The 22,222-nt window shown below is 35.9% G+C and overlaps 1 protein-coding gene across 2 annotated transcripts in view; it reads right to left on the bottom strand.

Moving 5' to 3' along the window:
- The window catches only part of DHX29 (DExH-box helicase 29), a 55,830-nt gene that overhangs the window by 29,983 nt on the left and 3,625 nt on the right, over window positions 1-22,222 (bottom strand). For both annotated transcript variants that reach the window (XR_013532308.1, XM_002744966.6), the window contains exons 2-12: window positions 16,513-16,586; window positions 15,028-15,141; window positions 13,966-14,095; window positions 13,118-13,263; window positions 12,029-12,157; window positions 10,000-10,126; window positions 9,089-9,247; window positions 5,413-5,578; window positions 5,024-5,147; window positions 3,062-3,670; window positions 1,097-1,240 (exon numbers count right to left, since the gene is read on the bottom strand). Coding sequence is in view for 1 of the 2 variants with exons in the window: in XM_002744966.6 (XP_002745012.3) it covers window positions 1,097-1,240; window positions 3,062-3,670; window positions 5,024-5,147; window positions 5,413-5,578; window positions 9,089-9,247; window positions 10,000-10,126; window positions 12,029-12,157; window positions 13,118-13,263; window positions 13,966-14,095; window positions 15,028-15,141; window positions 16,513-16,586 (1,922 nt within the window). In the remaining variant the exon portion in view is untranslated. The remainder of the gene's footprint in view (window positions 1-1,096; window positions 1,241-3,061; window positions 3,671-5,023; window positions 5,148-5,412; window positions 5,579-9,088; window positions 9,248-9,999; window positions 10,127-12,028; window positions 12,158-13,117; window positions 13,264-13,965; window positions 14,096-15,027; window positions 15,142-16,512; window positions 16,587-22,222) is intronic.

Genomic DNA, 22,222 nt, shown 5'->3' with positions numbered 1-22,222 from the left:
AAATAAATACACATATTAAATATATACATATATAAATATAAATTAAAGGCTGATTTTTTCCTGGATCATGAAATTATAGATACTTTTTCATTTTTCTACCTTTCTATGGTTCTAACAATTTCTAACCAAAAGGGGGAAAAATAACCCAATAAAATAGTCTATTAATCAAAAATCGGTGAATGACTCAACCTTCACTATTGCTTTCTGAACTTAGAGAATCAACAGACATTTACAAAAACTTTATATTGGGGGGAATTTTAATTTTATTTTCTGAATAAAAGGAATGCTAAATATCTTATCTGCTCTTGAAAAATTATACACAAGCAGATTAGTTTATATACATTAGGCTACTATGGCATAATTATAATGTGAAACTTTTAGTGTAATTCAATGTAAATGTGCATTCAAATTTGATTCAAGTTATATCTACAAAGAAAGTGATATAGTGTTGAAGATTTCTTTTAAGAATTAGAGCAGATTCTTTAACAACTACATGTAATAGTTGAGAGGCAGTATACTGTTAATACAGAGTGAAGCTAAATTGCCTGGGTTTGAACCCCTAGCTATGAAATTACTGGCTTATGAAAACTTGAACAGGCTGTATGACCTCTCTGTACCTCAGTTTAAAATAAGGATATCTGCTTCACTGGGTTACTGGAAAAATTAAATGAATTAACTGCGTATTGTCCTATGTGTGTGTGTGTATATATGTACATATATATCACAAATGGTGAAATCTCGTCTCTACTAAAAACATAAAAATTAGCTGGGTGTGGTGGCATGCGCCTGTAATCCCAGCCACATGGGAGGCTGAGACAGGAGAGTTGCTTGAACCCAGGAGATGGAGGTTGCAGTGAGCCAAGACTATGCCATTTGTGAAATATACACACACACACACACACACACACTATATATAATCCTTTGAACAGCATTAAGCATACAGCAAATATTATATAGTATTTATTAAATCAACAGGCGATACATTTGTTACAAGAAATTATTATATGTAAAGTATATAATAATTTAGTCAGAAAAGTAACATCTTTTTAATACAAAAATATTTCAAATTTCTGAATACAACTATAGAATCACTCACCTCATCTACAATAACATGAGACACATTACTTAGAAGACCATCTTCTTGAAGTTTCCTTAGCAAAACCCCTGTTGTACAATAGAGTAACCTGGTAGATTCACAAGCTCGAGATTCCATCCGGATCTGATATCCACACAAGGAATCCTAAAGGGAGAACAAAAGGCTTTGATTAGATTTTAATGAGTAATATGCAAAACTAGCTTTAAAAAGTGAAGCAGAGGTGCTGATCTTGCTTCTAAATGAAGCACTGTAAATAATCTAGTATAATTTATTATGTTAGTAATTATTAGTTTGTTAATATATTAGTAGCAAATCTATCTAGTGCAATTTATTATTAAAAGCATTTCCCATGGTCTTCAACTATATAAAGCTATAAAATATATTTTGGCAAATTTGAAAAGAGTAACTTTTTGTTTTTTTTGAGATGGAGTTTCACTCTTGTTGCCCAGGCTGGAGTGCAGTGGCACAATCTTGGCTCACTGCAACCTCTACCATCTAGGTTTAAGCAGTTCTCCTGTCTCAGCCTCCCATGTGGCTAGGATTACAGGTACGTGCCACCACAACTGGCTAGTTTTTATGGTTTTAGTAGAGACGAGATATCACCATTTTGGCCAGGTTGGTCTTGAACTCCTGACCTCAGGTGATCTCCCTGCCTTGGCCTCCCAAAGGGCTAGGATTACAGGTGTAAGCCACTGCTCTGGCCCTACAACCTTTTGTTTGAGAAAAAGCTGTTCACCTTCTCTAAATACCATTAGTATGATTATGAAAACATTAATAAATGTTGAATTAATTTCTTCCTAAATAATCATGAAGCAAAATATTGAGGTACTCAGGAATGGAATTTTAAGCAGCTTCTATAATTTGGTTTACTTTTTTTTTTAAGACTAGTGAAGTGCAGTAGTGAGAAGGGGGAAAGAGTAGAACAAGGACTTCGATCTATAACTGACTGTGAACAATCAATTGAGATAACTCACACCCAGGCTAGAGTGCAGTGGCGTGATTTCAGCTCATTGCAACGTCCACCTCCCAAGTAATTTGACGCACTTTTCTACCAAGATCTCATCAAACCTGCTGCCATTAAAAAGCAGCTAGTATAATACTAGTAGTGCCTACTGGAATTTGAATGTAATATCCCCCATAACATTTTCTTTTTTACTCCCTTAGTCATTCTGTTGTCTTATTTGTATACATGTCTGTCATTCTCTAAGAGCAGAAACTGCCTTTCTTTTCCTCTTCTATTCTATGACAGAAACCCAGACAATTTGCTAAATAGAAAACTTTTAATGAAGGGGTACCCAGTTTAGAGATAAAAATATTGTATGCTACCTCTAGAAAGAACAATTCAAAGTAAAAATTATCAGAATTATATGAATTTGCAATTCACCATATTTAGTTCGAATTAGTTTAATTAATTAAACTAATTCCTATACTTTGCAGTCACTCTGATTAAGGTTTGGCCAGTTTTGCATATACTTAGATGGCAAAATGCATGACAATAGATATTTAAGTATTTTTCTAATTTTTTCTTTTAAATATGGGGTTTGAACATACTAGCATTTTAATCTATACTTTTTTCCCCTTCTGCTCACTGAAAAGAATTAATGAAAATCATTCAGGAATACATTTCACAGAAAAGGTTGCAAAATCTTGAGATATATCTTAGTGAAATTTGAGTTTGTCCACATTCCTTTGCTGTTCAATTTATTGTGTAATATATTTGAATACTCAATTATTATAGTTAATGTATTTTTTTCTAAGAGAATTTTAATGACAGAGCTACTGATAATCCTTTTCACAGGACAGTGGCATACTATCACATCTATCAAAGAAAACATGAAAAGTGCCTGATATGTGCTACTGATCAACCAGTAACAGTGAAAACTCATAAACAGTACAATTCCATTTGGATCACAAAAGCAAAGGTAATGTCACCATTCACTGAGGTGGAGCTGAATGACAGCTTACCCTTCCTCCAGGTCCATTTTCACAGCCCAATTCATCACACACTCTGGTGGCTAAACTCATTGCTGAGATTCTTCGGGGTTGGGTACAGACAATGTTACATTTACTTGCTCCCCAGTCATTTAGAAGCAAATCTTCCAATAGAAAATGTGGTACCTGGGTACTTTTACCACTCCCTGTTTCACCTGCCACAACCACTACCCGGTGCCTTTTAAGAGTTTCAACAATAGAATCCCGATGTTTAAATACAGGTAACTGTTGTCTTTCCTTTAGAAGTCTTTGATACTTAGGTGTGCTTTGCAACTTTCTAAAGAGATTCCTAACAGGTTCCAAATCTTCCACATTTGCTGATTCCAAGGACAGTGCAGAAAAATCCTCATCCGAAACTAAATTTTCCCAAGATTCCTCAGGATCTTCAGAGTTTTCCCTCTTATTTTCAGAATGCTGTTGTTGCTGTTGTTGCTGCTGTTTCAATTTATTTAGAAGTTTGGCAATAAAGAGATCACGTGGTTTATTGGTTTCCATTTTATTTAATTCTTCCCTTTTCTTTTCTGCATCACTCCACTCCAGCCAAACGTCTCGGTAAGTGGGAGGAAGTAACTGATGAACTGACTAAAGGAAAAACAGTGATATGTTATTTTCACTAATTATTCAATATGGAAATTCAATAGATTAGCACTTAAAAGTATAGCTATATTCATCTTAAAATGTAATATGACTCAAATTATTATTACTTTAATATATGTATGTGTATGATGCAAATTCAAAAATAGCACATCGTATTTAGGCTTCTTGACTGACTAGCTATGTAATCTTGGGCAATGCACTTAACCTCTATCTGTCTCAGCTTCTGCATTTTTAAAATGGGGCTAGTAATTGCACCTCCCTTACAGGCATATTCTGAGGTTAAGTTAGTTAAGATTTGTGAGGTGCTTATTCTTGGAACCTGTTAAACTACTGAATAAATGTCTATTATTTATTCCTGCAGTGGCACTACATAAAATATTAATGAACCATAAAGCAGTTCTTTTGAGATTCTGGCAGTGAACTATACTGGATGGAATCTAAGTTATCTTAATTCTGTGCTATAAAGAACCCACAATTATCTCTCTGACACTGATAGTCTTTTTTATCAAGCAAATAGTTCATAGTGCCTTACTTTGCAAAGTAAGGGAAATAATGACATTAAGAACTTTTACTGGCAGAAATAGGAAAAGAACGACTGTCCAGAGTTACATTTAATCAGTGTCTAAAATTTTCAATGGTTCTAATTTCTTCTGAATAAACACATTTACTGTAAAAAGGAAATACTGACAATCCAAAATTTAAAAAAAGAGTATTATGTTCTCTTAAAGAGCTTCCTTCAGTAGCATTTTATTTTAATCTTTCCTGAAACTGCAAGTGTATTGTTAATATAACCTAAAATTGGGAAATGGAAGCAATGTCTATATAATTTTTTTAAGTTGAAGAGACAATATAACATTAAAGGAAAACAAACTTAAAAAATTTTCAGCCTAGGCAATATAGTAAGACCCTGTCTCTATTAAAAAATTTTTTTAGATGCGGTGGTATATGCCTGTAGTCCCAGCTACTCAGGAGGCTGAGGCAGGAGGATCATTTGAGGCTGAAGGGAGCTGTGACTCTGCCACCGCACTCCAGCCTGGGCAACATAGCAAGATGCTGCCTCAAACAAAACAAAAATTTTCCTTAATTCAACCATGCTAACAACGGTTTTTAACATAGGTAAATTAGCATAGCTCCAAAAGTCGGATCATCGTACCCTCTCTTTCAGACTTCTGGTCTCAGAGGAAAGAAAGATTAAACTGTGTTTAGGGTTTAAAGGAAGCCAAATTAGGAATAATGAGAAATGAGGATTAATCAGAAGAACAAGTCAATAAAGAAAACTGAACGATAATTAAATACTGCCTTCTACATATAGATATAGTTAGGCCTAAAAAATCTTACCTGCCCTTTAACTAAACGATAAAGGGCTAAAGTAGCTCCTAGGTGCTGAGCCTGCATGCTGTCCTCTGTTAAGATTGTAGGACACACAACCAGGACATCGTCTTCAGACTTGATTATCCTAACCCTACAAAGAAGCAAAAACAATTTTAAAAAATAAAATTGATAAAGTCAGATAAACAAAATTCAGAATTCCATTAACATTAAACTTAAGTTTGTTAATTGTTTAAATATTTCCATGGAAAGTCTGTATTAGATAACAGTAATCTATCAGACAATAAACCTGAGATGTAGAGTAGAGCACGTCCTAAATGTCTGCTTAACTCACAGGAAAAAAAAAATTTCCATCTTAAATTTTTCAAAAGTTCGTTGAGTTAATTAAAAAAACATACCTACATTTCCAGTATCTACCTACTGGAACTTTCTCAAAGGAAGGATTTGGACTCTTGGGAAGATTCTTCCTGACCCAATCTATCAGAAATTGTTTAGGGGATTTTCCAGTCCAACTTCGAGCAGTATAGTCAAAATTTCTTATATCATGAGGTTCTTTCTTTTTATCTAAAATGGTAAACAAAGATTGGTTCTTTAAAAATGGTCATGCAGTAATATACATTCTCTTTTCAGTGATTGAAGTCCTCTTGCTTTGGAAAACAGCACTTTCAGAAGAGAATAGGTGAAGAAAGGAGAGACATACAAGCTTGATTTTCTCTAAGTAACTAAAGGAAATCCTCTTAATGGATAGAACTAGGGAAAATTCTGAATCTTTAAAAATAATTGAGGAACTTATGTATTCTTGTAAAATATGATACTATTCATGTGATGAACTTAGGATACTACAAATTACAATGTTTGGAAGCCTGCTCTGTACGTAAAATCATTTAAAAAATAGAAATCGGATGTCATTTCTAGGCGTATCAGCTACCTGCCACCACCATCGGCACCAGCACTACCCTCAATAGCTTACTATTACAGATAAAGTCCAAATTCCTTAGTATTCCCTGCCTATCCTTTGCCACTCTTCCCTCTTATTCATTATGCTACAATCACAATGGCTATCAGCCAGTTCTTCAATGCTCTAAGTAGGCCTGTCTCAGAACAGCAGCCATAGCCACATGTGGTTAGTTAAATGTAAATTTTTCAGTTTCTTGGTTACATTTCAAATGCTTCATACTCATATTTGGCTAGCAGCTATGACATTGGATAGCAGAGATATAGAACATTTCCATCACTGAAAATTCTGTTGAATAGTGCTGCTTTCGTTTTTACCTTTGACTTCTGATGTACCATCTCCTTGGAAGGACTGTTCCACCAACTTGTCACCAGGCTAACACCTAAACATCTGTCAAATCTCAGAGTAAATGTCATTACAGCAAGGTCTTCCCAATCCAAATTAGACCCATTTGTTATCTATATTATTAGAAGCTACTTCCTTTGATAGCACACATCATAATTTGTAATTATGTATTTACTTGTATATATTTAAAGCTTCCCTTTCCTACTATACACTTGAAGTCAAGTCAGAGATTAGGTTTTATTTATTACTTAACACACAATAAATACAGAGGGCAGGTGTCATGGGTCACGTCTGTAGTCCCAACACTCTGGGAGGCCAAGGTGGGTGGATTGCCTGAGGTCAGGAGGTCACCAGCCTGGCCACCATGGTGAAACCCATCTCTACTAAAAATACAAAAATTAGCTGGGTGTGGTGGCACACACCTGTAATCCCAGCTACTCAAGAGACTGAAGCAGGAGTATCACTTGAACCAGGGAGGTGGAGGTTGCAGTGAGCCAAGATTATGTCACTGCTCTCCAGCCTGGGTGACAGAGTGAGATGGTCTCAAAACCACCCCAACAAAATAGTAAATATTACTCAAGAATGAATAATTTTAAAAACTGACAATTTAGTGTGGGACTAAACTAAGTATAATGTAATCTGATAAATACTATACTTGCTATATCAATAATTAACTCAGAAATTTTTTAAAAAACTAATTAACTTAAAAACTTCTACGGTTTTTAGAAGACCATCCAGTCTGGTCTTCTAAAAACTATAATGTGTGGCCAGGCCTGGTGGCTCACACCTGTAATTCCAGCACTTTGGAAGGCTGAGGCAGCCAGATCACCTGAAGTCAGGAGTTTGAGACTAGCCTGGCCAATATGGCAAAACCCTGTCTCTACTAAAAATACAAAAATTAGTTGGGTGTGGTGGCACACATCTGTAATCCCAGCTACTGGGGAGCCTGAGGCAGAAGAATTGCTTAAACTCAGGAGGCGGAGGTTGCAGTGAGCCAAGATCATTCTACTGCACTCCAGCCTGGGCAACAACAGCGAGACTCCCTCTCAAAAAAATAAAGGAAAAAGGCCAGGTGCAGTGGCTCATGCCTATAATCCCAGTAAGTCGGGAGGCCAAGGTGGGTGGATTCCCTGAGGCCAGGACTTCAAGACCAGCCTGGTCAACATGGTGAACCTCCATCTCTACTAAAAATACAAAAACTAGCTGGGCATGGTGGTGCACACCTGTAATCCCAGCTACTTGGGGCTGAGGCAGGAGGATCGCTTGAACCTGGGGAGGTGGAGGTTGCAGGAAGCTGAGATTATGCCACTGCACTCCAGCCCAGGCAACAAAAGTAAAACTCCATCTCAAACAAAACAAAACAAAAAAAACCCTATAATGCAAATTACAGTATTATGATAAACAGTATAAATATAATGTGATAAATACTATGCTTGATGGTCTTCTAAAAACTATAATGCAATCTAATAAATACTATATACTATTATACTATTTACTATTAGTAAATAGTATACTATTATACTATAGAATATAATAAATACTATACTATTATACTATATACGATTATACTAGTAAATAGAAAATACTATTATACTATAGAATATAATAAACACTATACTATTTACTATATACTATTACTTTAAAAAATGATTAACTAAAAAACTTCTATAGATTTTAGAAGACCATCCAGTCTGGTCTTCTAAAAACTATAATGCAAATTAGAGTATTATAATTAATACTATAAATGTTATCTGATAAATACTATAGTCTTTTAAAAACTATGATGCAATCTGATAAATACTGTACTTGCTATATCAATAATTATCTCAAAAAATTTTTTAAGAATAATTAACTTGGGAGCACAAAGAAGTACATGATTACTTGTCTGGCGGTATGAAGGGAGTTAGGGAGCACTTAGAGAAGAGGTGCTGTTTGTGTTAAGTCTTGATTGGGAACAGGTTGGCCAAGCAGAGGGTAGCAAAATGAGCAAAGTAATGAAATTATAAAACAGCCAGTGTTGGGCCGGGCGCGGTGGCACAAGCCTGTAATCCCAGCACTTTGGGAGGCCGAGGCGGGTGGATCATGAGGTCAAGAGATCGAGACCATCCTGGTCAACATGGTGAAACCCCATCTCTACTAAAAACACAAAAAATTCGCTGGGCACAGTGGCGCGTGCCTGTTACTGAGTAGCGTCCCAGCTACTCAGGAGGCTGAGGCAGGAGAATTGCCTGAACCCAGGAGGCAGAGGTTGCAGTGAGGCACCACTGAACTCCAGCCTAGGTAACAAGAGCGGAAACTCCGTCTCAAAAAAAACAAAAACAAAACAAACAGCTAGTGTTTTAGAGTAATGTGGCTGAAGTAATACGCTAAGGGAATAAGGTAGAAAAGTAGATTGTGGCAGAATGCAAAGGACCCAGAATGCCATGCTAAAAGATTTGGACTTGTTACTGATGTCAGTAGGTTCACAGCCATTAATGGTTTCTGGCAGGAAACTCACATTTAGATCTGTGTTACGGAAATATAACTCTGGCAGCAGTCTGGAGATGAATCAGAGAGAGATGAGACTGAGGCAAGATATTTATTTTTAATAACTAAATGCTGTACATATATGTTATCATAATTGTTAACACTTTTACGAGACAGCTTATAAAGTGTGACTTTACTGTCATCTTATGTACTTTGCCAGAATGCAAAGTAACGAATTTTACCATTATGTATTCCTTGACATTTTATGATTTATAAATTATACCCTGGCCATCTTCCCTTCATTTTACCTTTCTCTTCTTCAGTAGCAGCTGCAGATTTTTCAAATAAATTAAAGTTCAATGCACTTTCTCCTTCTGTGGCTACAGGAGGCTTTCTTCTTTCATTTTGTTGATGTGAAATCTTTATGGCTGGGTTAAATACTGGATGGTCTTCTAAAGTTTCCATTTCTACCAAGAAAAAGATAATGTTTAGTTTCATGGTTTAAAAAAAAATTATTTATCTTTTATTTATTTACTTTTTTTGGTCTTTATACACCAGGAGTTTCATGATTTTCATGCCTTATTTTGCAAAATGGTTCAAAAAAGTGCATTCCTTCTTTTTCCTTGTAGCTAATTATTTAATCATTTCCTATTACGAATCTGTGCTAGGAGTCAGAGGCAATTTATTAACTTTCACAACATATACAAAAGCTTTTAAAATAAATTATTTAATAGGTGCAATACGCCTGGAAAAACAAACATCTTCATTAGAAATAGATACTCATGGAATTATATTCACCTTCCTTGAATGACGATGGTATTTTATGGTATAAATCATAGGTTGGCAAACTATGTCTTGTAGGCCAACACTGCCTGTTCTGTATAGTTTGCAAGCTAGAATGGTGTTTACATTTTCAAGTGGATATAAGAATATTTAGTGACATGATGCAATTATTTGAAATTGTAGTATCCATAAATAAAGTCTGATTGGAACATAGCCATTTCATTTTTGTGTGGTTTATGGCTGCTTTTATGATGTAACAGCAAATTTGAATAGTTGTAACAGAGGCTGTATGGCCCATGAAGTCCACAGTATTTACTACTTAGCTTATTATTTAAAAAGTTTGCTAATCCCACGTATAACGTTTGAAAGGGCAGGCATATTAAAAGGAAGCATCATCCATCTCAGGAAGGCCAACAAATAGAAGGCAAATGTTTACCTCTTTGAAATTTCCTTATTTTTTCTTGAGCCTCTTTTTGGCCTTGTTTGTTTTTTTCTAGTTTAAAGGTAGCTGCTTGCTCCTTTGCATCCAGCAGTTTTCCTGCAAGATGTAAGTACCTTTCGTTCTGTTCCAAATAAAATAACGAGGAGCGGGGGAAAAAAAAGAAGAGCAAGGTTAGTTTATCTATGGTCAACATAATGTATCAAAATCTGTGATATTTTTGCCTTATCCTTTGATCCAGCAAGTCTGCTTTTAGGAATTTTTCATAGAGAAATAAAAGAAATGCATAGATTTCTAGGTACATAGATGTCTGGTGAAGCAACAACTGCAAAAGAGAAACTGGAAATCATATATGGCACATCTCTACAGAGAAAACTATTCAGTCATTAGAAAATAAAATGAGATTTGCTTATAGCCATTACTGAAAAGAAAAAAAAAAAGAGAGAAAATAAAATGAGGTTAGTAAAAGAAACAGGGTAATCCACATGGAGAAACTTCTTTGACCTGTTAGTAAATTAAAGCAAACTGCAGAATAAAAAGTATGAATTCATTTCTATAAAAACTGTTTCATAAGTATGTGTATTAAAGGATTATTCACACAGTAATAATAATACTCATCTGAAAGTTAACTTCACATAATCTCTATCTTGAGGAAGACAGGAAAAAAATGGCTTCTGAGGAAAATGAATGTCACAACCCTCAAGGACATGATGCAACTCCTGAGCAAAAACTAGGAACTGTTAAAAGTTAAACTCAAATTACTGTTTTTCTCCCTCTTAGGTTAATAAGTGACAGGAGATTAGAAACAAACCATGGATTGAAGAATGAAACACAACTGTTAAGAGAAGGAAAAAGAGATAATTAAGCCAACATATCTAGCTGAATTCTGGTTCTATTTTTTGTAGAGACAAATATTACAGTGTAACAGAGAGGAGGGTTAGCTACCGCCTCAAATTCTCCCAAATCCATACTTACCCTTTCCATCTTTCCTGTACTTGGCAATGATACCATTATCCCTCCACTTATGCACCTCTGGCCATCTTTGGCACATTTTTCCCCTCATAAAATTTGCCATCTTAACCATTTTTAAGTGTACAGTTTAGTGGTATTAAATACATTCACAATGTTATACAACTATCACCACCATCCATTTCCAGAACCCTTTTCATCTGGCAAACGTGAAACTCTATTCCCATTAAATGGTAACTCCCCATTCTCCCCTCCCCCACCAGCCCCTGACAACTTCCATTCTACTTTGTCTCTGTGAATTTGACTTAGGGACCTCATATATGTGAAATTATATGGTATCTGTCTTTTTGTGATTGGCATATTTCACTTAGCATAACAGTTTATCTGTTTTGTAGCATGTATCAGAACTTCTTTCTTTTTTAAGGCTGAATTCTATGTGCATGCCACATTTTACCTATCCATTCATCTTATTGGTAGATACTGGATTGCTTCCACGTTTTAGCTATTGTGAATAATGCTGCTATGAACATAGTATACATGTATGTCCTCCAAGACTCTGCTTTCAGTTCTTTTGAGTATATACCCAGAAATGGAATTACTGGATCATATGGCAATTTGATTTTTAAATTTTTGAGGAACTACCAAACTATTTTCCACAATGGCTGCACCATTTTACATTCCCACTAACAGTACATAGGGTTCTAATTTCTTTATGTCCTTGTCAACATTTATTATTTCCAGTTTTTTTTGATAGTTGACATCCTAATGGATGTGAAATGGTATCTTACTGTGGTTTTTAAAGGATTTAGCATACTCTTTACTCATAAAAATAATTTAAAAATATCTGATGATTATCTCCTTAAACATGAGAAATGTAATTAACATCTATTGAGCAGTTAACTTTCTGCTAAGTTTTTACCTAAGTGTTATTTAATCCTCATATCAACCCATTAGAATTACATTTCCAATTTACAAATGAGCACACTAAGGCTCAGAAAAGTAAATATATCTTGCTTAGGAACATCCAGTTAGAAGCCTAATACAAATTTCTACTCACAGGGTCAAATTTTTCCTCCTCTTCTAAACTTTTAGAATTCTCATTCTTTTCTTCTTCATTTTGTTGTTCAGCATACCGTAAAATCCACTCTTTCATATTTACTTCCATATTTTTTTCTTCCTTTTTTGACTATAAAGAGAAAATAAATATCTAAAAAACCAAAGTGAGAAAAAAGTATCAAAACTATCTTGTCACTGCTTTTACAATTTCTTCACACTCAAAAACAGTAGACATATAAGCTGTTATTCTTTATTGTTCGGTGAAAGACAAATAAATTGACTTCAATGTTAATAAGTTTACAACTGCAGAATCCAAACAATATGTTTAAATAAAGGGGTAGAAAAGGGGTAAAAAAGAATGAAAGGAATATCTGTTATTTAAGTGTAACACCCTAATGAATTACAGTCCCATTATTCACACTCGACTGTAATTTTCTTCCACAGAGACTCTGGGCTCAGTCACGTGACTTGCTTCAGTCATGGAATATTAGCAAGAATGATAAAGCAGGAGCTTGATAAGAATCTGTACATTTTGGCTTATCATCTTAAAATACTCTTGGAAGCCAGATGCTGTAAGAACACCTAAGCCACCTAAGACCACTATGTGAGGAAACCCAAGCTAGTCATGTGAAAAACATGTAGACAGAGGGATGCCTGGCTAGCCTCCAGCTGAGACATTAGTCAGGCCTCAGGCCACTACATGTGAGGAAACCCAGGCTAATCATGTGGAAAAAACTCATAGGCAGAGGGATGCCTGGCTAGCCTCCAGCTGACGCGTTAGTCATGGGAGTGAAGAAGCCACTTTGGATGTTCCAGCCCTGGCAGATACTTCCTGGAATAGAAAAACCATCTAGCTAAGCCCAGCACAGACTGCAGAATCATGAGAAATACTAGTTGGTTTAAGCCACTACATTTTGGGGTGGTTTGTTATATAATAATAACTAAGACAGTGATAGAAAGGTCTGGCAAACCAATTAGTTATTTGTAAGATGTAAAAATGTTATAGAAAACTAATATTTATACTCTTTGAACTGTTACATGTGCTCCATTCTGATTTTATAGCACTTTAAATGCTTAATTCTTAAATTACCTTAATCTTAGGGTCTTCTTCATATTTTTTGGTTTTAGGTTGCAACGGAGGTGAAATAGTGGCTTGTATTTGAGAAGACTGAAATTTCGGCCTGCTTTTAGGTTGTTGCTCTTCAAATTCCTGACTGAATCCTTCAGGAAGTACATCTTAAAATAAAATAAACTATGTTGAAAATAAACAGGCATATGACACATAAAACACATAAATATTGGTTAAGCATACACTCTGTAAACCTTGCTTAGACTTAGAGCACTTAATTTTCTTCTACTCCCTCATCTCCTAAGAACAGAAATCCTAAGATGAGCCTCGTTTTATCGGTCAAACTAGAAGTGGACATACTCATCAGATGATAGCTAGCCCTTTTCTAATTGGCCATTATTTCACCCTCAATGTTATGCTCCTAAATTGTCATAAAAAGATCTTATCCTTCCCACTCTTTGGCTGTCATACCATGTGACAGTATCCTTAGTCACCACAAGTCATTTGCACTCCAGATTCTTGCCAAAGATTACAATCATGACCCTGTGCTTAATAAAATACTATATATCCAAGGACAGTCCTAATTTCTAAGCCAAAAGCCAGGAGACATAGCTTACTGATAGGTAAACATTGTATTAAGGACATATGAAAATGACAATCAACAACTGAACACAAAACACAAAACATATTTTCTTGCATAGGCCACAATCTCTAAGGAGATATCCTGAAAAGAACAGAAGGTAAGAACACTTTAAAAGTAAATAATTATAACGGTGAAAAAATTTAAGCATAAGCCAAAAGGTTTATACAAATACCAAAATGACTTCAAAAGGTTTTAGAAACTGAAATAATTTAATGATATTGTTTACCATCTGAAAGGTTTAAACAGAGCCAATCCAAGGCAGAATGAAGGTCACCTCCATATAAGAGTGTATTGGTCATGGCATCTTCAATGTCCTTAGTCTTAAATGAAAATGCTTGTAAAGCCATGTATAAATCCTATGACAAGGAAATTAAAAAAAAGTCACATTTGTCAAAGTACCCTTCCTATATTACTAATTTTATTATCTCATTCATTTTAAACAAAAAACTTTGACACAAATTATAATTTCAAAACATCTTTTTTTCCCCAATTAAAAACCAAATGTGTTTACTGAACTGAGAATTTGGAAACCAGAGATCTTTAAAAAAGACAACCTGGATAAATTATTCACATTCTCACTATCCAAAGATACTAAATATAGTACATTTCTTTTCAGTCATTTTTGTAAAAAGAGATTTCACATAACAAACAAAAGCACCTTCCCATGGTATTAGAAAACACCTTCCCAAGGTATCATCACTTTGAATAGTTACATAATATTCCACTGGGTAGACATATCCTAATTAAATTTTCTATTTTTCTATGGCTGACCATTTAGGATATATATGTATTTTATTACAAGCAGTGCTTCCGTGAACATCTTTATACATAAAGATAAAGCATTTTAATATATTTTATAAGTAATTATTACGCTTGAGCAGAACTGGATTCAAATCCAGATCCTGTTTACTAGTAACCTTAGCCTCTAACTTATGTCATCTTTGCAAGCCTCAATTCTTTCACTTGAAAAAATGGGGCCACATATATCTATCTCATAGGACTGTCGAGTCAGAGAATATGTAAATGAAGTGCCCAGCACAGAGTCTAATATAGCAGGTGACCAATAATATAATTCTGGAGATATACCTTAATTTTCATGTCACCTTTTTAATGTGTACACTTGTACCTTCTTGATTTAATATGTGCACAATTCCTTCTCTATTCTTACAGATGGAAATGACCTACATAAAATCTCAGTGGAAGTTGTAAACCCATATTTATCCCACGTGAGGAGCTGTCTAAAAATGCTTTACTAAAACTAAGGAACTTACAAAAGTTTGCAAAATACCTGCAATTTTTTGGCAGTAAGTCTTCCAGAAATAATTCCCTTGTCATTATTTTGCTTTTTATGCTCATTGATCACTCCAATAATTCTTTGCTCTAGTTTGTTATTAATTACCACCTGTTGAAGCCAAAAAGGTCATATCATTTAGAAGCTAATTTATTAAAAAATTATGTGCCAATCATACAGTTTTCTATATTCCTGCCAACCAAGCCCAAAATTTCAGCTAAAATCAGAAATAGTAATTATCATTTTTTGGACTACCATTCATTTGACCACATTCCTATCATCTCTTTAAGAAAAAATACAGTATGAGAAAAGCAACAAGACAACACATGGCAAGAAAAAAAATCCTTTTATAAAGCCTCTCGAGGGCAATATCATGAGACATTGTCCTTGGACCACCCTTGGGTTGTTGTCACAAAGACAGATTCCTAAGCTCTATCCTAAACATACTGAATAGAATTCTGTATGGAGCATAGAATCTGCCTTAGTGTAAGTTTGTCTTAGTGTAAAATCTGCCTTAGTGTAAATCTGCCTTAGTGAGATGGAGCATAGAATCCGCCTTAGTGTAAATCTGCCTTAGTGTAAAATCTGCCTTAGTGTAAATCTGCCTTAGTGAGATGGAGCATAGAATCTGCCTTAGTGTAAACAGTGCAAGCACACAATCTAAAATGCTACACTAAAGAAGGGGTATAACAAGTAAAACTGAAAACTGAATATATAGTAATAAAAAGTTACACAAATTCTTTTGGCTTCTAGATTTTGACTTCTACATTTTTCTACTAGCCATTTTATTTTCTGTTCTTTTGTTATTTTCAACCTAAGAGGACACAAGCTTCTACTTAAAAAAGACCTTCTTCTCTTTATTACTTCTTAACTAAATGCCTACTATAAACTAAGCACAAACATATAATTCAGAAATTCATAGTCTAACCCAGAAAATATATATAAAGTGACAAATTATAACCCAGCATGGCAATTCTTAAAAAAGATACATCAAGTAATAGTAGAACCACCAAGAAAATCAACTTGGTGAATTATAAAGGACTTCATAGACATCACAGAAGTGACAAACGAAAAGGGGAAATGAGGGGACTCTAGGCAGAGAGTGAGTACATGAGTAAAAGCTTGAAGTTGTAAAATCACAGATTTAGAAGAACAAATAAGATATTATGAGATGTCCCATAAACTAAAATATTAAGTAGAGATCAGAGTAATAGGAGAATGAAAAGGTATTCTAAGATAGACCTGAAAAAATGCATATGCCATGCTTAGAAGTTTAGATTTTAACCAGACCTTCCTTCATTTCTTAGTCTCTCAACATATGTGTATGATTTACTTCCTTTTAGTAGAGATTAACTCTTAGAGTACTATTTACAAAAATTTAAAATATCCCATCATTTTCTTACATTTAAGGATACATCTTTTTGGAGGGATATAAATGGGGGGGGACATTTCTTGAAATGACTCAAAACCTTGGTTACTTACTTTCAAAATAGATTTATCCAGATTTGCAGGACCACCAGAATCATTTGTAGAATTAAAACTATAAATTTTTGGACCTGTAAATAATAGAAACAGACAAGGCAATTTAATCATTAATATCTATTATATTAATTTTCCTCTAAAGAATGCGAAATATTAAATATTTGATTTCAGCTATTTTCCCCCCCATACTTCACCAAATAACTCAATCTAGTAGCTAGCAATATCCTCTCTAAATTTTCAACATTTTACCAGTTAACATTCCTCCACGTTAACCAGTTTCTCATAAAATGCAAATGCATACGTATCTTTTAGGTTAAATCTATCTTTATCTTCATATATTTTAATCAGATGCTTTTCTCCTGGCACTTAGCTGAGACAAGACTTCTCAGAAGATATGATCGTTGGCAGAGAAGATGGGCAATTTTAAAGAGAAAGCACTCTTTCTTAAAGGTGTATGCTAAGTGAAAAGGGAGGTGGGAGTTCATATTATCTTTTCTCCCTGGACTCAAGTCCAGGGTTGCTATAGTTTCCTAGGCCTGCCCTAACAAATCACCACAAACTTGATGGCTGAATACAACAGAAATGTATTCTCTAACAATACTGGAAGGTAGAAGCCCAAAATCAAGATGTGATCAGGACTATGCTCTCGCTGAAGGCTCTAGGTAGGAATCTTTCCTTCCCTCTTTCGGCTTCTGATGGCAGCATAACACCAGTCTCTGCCTCTTCCTTCACACAGCCTTCTTCCCTGTCTCTGTGTCCAAATCTCCCTCTCCTTTCTCTTGACACTAGTTACTGGATTTAGGGATCACCTTAAATCTAGTACAATTTCATCTCAAGATCCATAGATTTCTAAAGAGCTTATTTCCAAATAGGATTACATTCTGAGGTTCCAAGTGGACATGAATATCTGGGGGGACACTACTCACTCAACCCACTATAGTTGCTAAGTCTGTTTCAGTGAACAGAAACGCTATATAGTCTTAGTCTGTTTCAGTGAACAGAAACGCTATATAGTCTTAGTCCTCTAACAATGAATAACCAGGAAGCAATACACATTATTTTCAAACTTATGGTCTTATGACCCCTTACTCTCTTAAAAATTACTGAGGATCCAAACAGTTTTTCTTTATGTGGGCTATGTCTGTTGATACTTACCATATTATAAATTAAAAGGGAAATTTTAAAATATTCATTAATTCACTAAAAATACTAAATCTGGCCAGATGCAGTGTCTCATGCCTATAATCCCAGCACTTTGGGAGGCTGAAGTGGGAGATCACTTGAGCCCAGGTGTTTGAGACCAGTCTAGGCAACATAATAAGACTTTGCCTCTACAAAAGTTATCCAGCTGTGGTAGGCTGCACATGTCTGAAGTCCCAGCTACTCAAGAGGCTGAGGCAGGAAAATTGTTTGAACCCAGGAGTTCAAGGCTGCAGTAGTGGCTGCAGTGAGCTGTAACTGCATCACTGCACTCCAGCCTGAGCGACAGAGACCCTGTCAATACTACTACTAATAATAGGCCAGGCATGGTGGCTTATGCCTGTAATCTCAGCACTTTAGGAGGCCAAGGCAGGCAGATCAAATGAGGTCAGGAGTTTGAGACCAGCCTGGCCAATATGGCGAAACCCCATCTCTACTAAAAATACAATTAATTAGCTGGGCATGGTGATACATGCCTGTAATCCCAGCTACTTGGGAAGCTGGAGCAGAATTGCTTGAACTCAGGAGGCAAGGTTGCAGTAAGCCAAGACCATGCCACTGCACCCCAGCCTGGGCGATAGAGGGAGACTCTGTCTCAGAAAACAAACACACAAAAAAAACTCAACAAAATAATATTAATAAAAATAAACCTGTTACATTAATAATACAAATAATGCTTTTGATAAAATATAACTATATTTTTCAAGACAAAAAACATTTCCTTTTTGTAAGTCTCTTTGATGTCTGGTATCTTAGTCTGCTCAGACTGCTGCAAGAAAATACTACAGAGTGCTGGATGGCTTCACTATCAGAAATTTGTTTCTCACAGTTCTGGAGGTTGGGAAGTCTAAGGTTAAGGTACCAGCAAGGTAGGTTTCATTCTGAGGCTCCTCTTGGCATGTAGGTGACCACCATTTGCTCATTGCTCACATGGCTTTTTTTTCTGTGCTTACTCAGAGAAACTGAGTGCTCTCAGGTATCTCATTTTATAAGGACACTAATCCTGTTAGATCAGGGCCCCATCCCTATGCTCTCATTTAACTTTATGTACTTCCTTAGAGTCCTTACCTCCAAATATGGCCACACTGGGATAAGGGTTTCAACATATGAATTTTTGGAGGACACAAAGATTCAGTTAGTAACATCTGGCTTCTGCCTTGAATCTGCTGTAACATTACACGTCATGTAGCCACCGGACAACCTTACCATATGATCATGAGAAAATGAGCATCAAAAATGGCAAATAACATCTCAGAATTATTATGAAAATAGTTTTCACTTCATGGAGCTCTTGCCAAACAAGTCTCAGGGTTCCTTAGGACCTCTTGAGCACACTTTGAGAACCACTGCTGCATAAGAATGATTCCAGGCCAGGTGCAGTGGGTCATGCCTGTAATCCCAGGACTTTGGGAGGCCATCTCTACTAAAAATACAACATTAGCCAGGCACAGTGGCACAGCTACTCAGGAGGCTGAGACAGGAGAATTGCTTAAACCTGGGAGGCAGAAGGTTGCAGTGAGCTGAGATTGTGCCATTGAACTCAAGCCTGGGCAACAAGAGTGAAACTCCGCCTCAAAAAAAAAAAAAAAAAAAAAAAAAAAGGAAATAATCCAAAAGGTTTTTTTCTACTTTGAGATACTTAAACACTAAATTTAAGTGTTCTTATGATTTTAAAGTCAAAGACTTTGGTCTCTGCTGGGTTATATTATGTTCGTCATTTTAAGATAGTAATTAATATAATTAGATATTTTAAAAGAACAGAAGTTTTTGAGAATAACTACTTGAAATTAACTTGTACATCTGGACAGTCTGAAAGAGGAACATTTGTGGTTCTCTGAATTACTGCTGTGCTATAGTTATATTGGAGGTACCCAAGGCTATCTGGCATATGTAAAAAGATAATAACAACTCTGGTATTATATTGTTCATTTCCTTATCTTCCAGTCTCAGACTTTACTTTAATTCTAGTAATCTCTCTCATAAATTCATGTTAGTGGTCATAAAGGAGAGTATATATTTAGTAGTCTTTAACCATTTCTGGGGGGGGGGTCTTATCAATTATAATAAGCTTGTACACAAATTTAGCATGGAGTTTTAGAGATCCCCAAATATATCAAAAGGCCCCATTATAACCCTTTTAAAAAGTTGCAGATAGATGAGCCATTCATTACTAAGATTACACTGAGAAACAATTCAAAGTTGATGTGTTACTGACAAGAGTTAAGACTGTAAATTCCTTCCGAAATGCTGTTGGTCCCAGCTGGGGCAACATGGTGAAACCCCATCTCTACAAAAAAATACAAAAAAATTAGCTGCTGGGCACAGTGGCTCAAGCCTGTAATCCTAGCACTTTGGGAGGCTGAGGTGGGCTGATCACCTGACGTCAGGAGTTCAAGACCAGCCTGATCAACATGGAGAAATCTGTCTCTACTAAAAATACAAAATTAGCCTGGTGTGGTGGTACATGCCTGTAATCCCCGCTATTCTCCTGCTGAGGCACTTGAACCTGGGAGGCAGAGGTTGCAGTGAGCCAAGATCATGCCATTGCACTCCAGCCTGGGCAACAAGAGCAAAATTCCGTCTCAAAAAAAAAAATTAGCTAGGTATGGTGGCTTGTGCCTATAATCCCAGCTACTTGGGAGGCTGAGATGGGAGGATTGCTTGTGCCCAGGAGGTGGAGGTTATAGTGAGCCACTGGGTGTCAGAGTAAGACCGTATGTCAAAAAAAGAAAGCTGTTGGTTTTTTTTTTTAAATTTACAAATTGAAAAGATTTAAGTAAATTCTCATTTGTCTCCTCCAAATATTTCACCTAAGTGTTTCAACTATATCACTTCCTTGAAGTTGGCTTATACTGCAAACTTCCAGAGGGTAAATAAGGAACTGAGTTTCTGAAAAATGATCAGAGAAATTAAGGAATCCTGCTCAACATTCACTGGCCACATTCCAAGTAAAGTGCATAAGATTTATGACAGCTGCTTTCCCTATTGCTTAGAGACTTTTATGATTTTTGGTTTTGTGTTTCAGACGGTGGAAATTACTGGAAATCTGACTGGAATTAAGGATGTTAATATGCAATATGTCCAAGGCAAAGTATTATGAATTCCAAAATTATAAATGAAAGGTCATGGAACAATGCAACATATGTAGTTGGCTCTCAAAAATATTTGTTACATTAAAGTTGAAGCACAAACTGATTTCCTCAATATAGCTCAGCTAATTAAAAAAGATCGCCACGTGCAGTGGCTCACACCTGTAATCCTAGCACTTTGGGAGGCTGCGGCAGGTGGATTACCTGAGGTCGAGAGTTTGAGACCGGCCTGACCAACACAGAGAAACCCCGTCTCTACTAAAATACAAAATTAGCCAGGCGTGGTGGCACATGCCTGTAATTCCAGCTACTCAGGAGGTTGAGGCAGGAGAATCGCTTGAACCTGGGAGGTGGAGGTTGCAGGGAGCCAAGATCGCACCTTTGCACTCCAGTCTGGGGAACAAGAGTGAAACTCCATCTCAAAAAAATACATATTTATATATATATTTTACATATATAATATATATATATATTTTGATATATATTTGATATATATATATTTGGATATCAACCAGTATCAGTTTCTTATTGCCCAATATGCTTTTCTTTCGCTACATATTCTTTTCGCTACATATTTTGCTACATATTCTTTTTATACTGTATTTTAAAGGAAACAACAATGCTAATGACCCACTATGACCAAGACATTCACTTTGAGTTGTTAGCACTCTGATTCCCTTCTGATCAACAGTATGTACATCTGCAGAAAGGTTTATCAGGCGAGGGACCCAAACAGGGACTCTGGCAGTAAACAGATCCAGTCCCTGTCCTCATGGGGCTTATATTCTGGAAGAGTAAATAATTAGTAAGCAACTAATTACTCAAATAAGCTATGAAGGGGAAGTGCAGAGTGCCAAGAGAATAGATGAGGGTGAATTGATGTAATCTGAGCAATTAAGGCCTGTGAGGAAGTACACACTGCCAGAGCCACCTGACTAATTATTTTGAAATAAAAACCAGCCAAAGTTTCTCCTCTACTTAATACCAACACTGGTCCCCACTTCCCATTGCACTTGTTCTGGTTCCTTCCCAGACCTCCAGCCACATTTTAACACTTCCTTTCTTCATTCCAGTCACACAGAACTATCTTCTTAACAACCTACCAAGCTTGTTTCCACCTTAGGGTCTTTAGGCTTATTGTGCCTGCTGCTGCAAATACTCTGCAGATCATCTCAGTTTAAATGTTTTCTAAGGGAAACTATTCCTATTCGAAACCAAAATAGACCCCTTCCCCTGTCCTCCATCTAATCTCTACCAAGTCACTATTTTCTGTTCCTCATAGCACTTTTTGTATTCTGGTGACCCTTAAAAAAAAATTTATGATGGCTTTTATAAATTTAGGACATCCTTTATTATTCCCCTCTTAAAATTTTAAGCCTCAACTAGGTTCAAGGATTTTTCAGAATCACAAGCTTCTTGGT

Source organism: Callithrix jacchus, chromosome 2, assembly GCF_049354715.1.
Source record: "Callithrix jacchus isolate 240 chromosome 2, calJac240_pri, whole genome shotgun sequence".
Lineage (NCBI taxonomy): Eukaryota > Metazoa > Chordata > Mammalia > Primates > Cebidae > Callithrix > Callithrix jacchus.
This window is presented reverse-complemented; position numbering and strand designations above follow the sequence as displayed.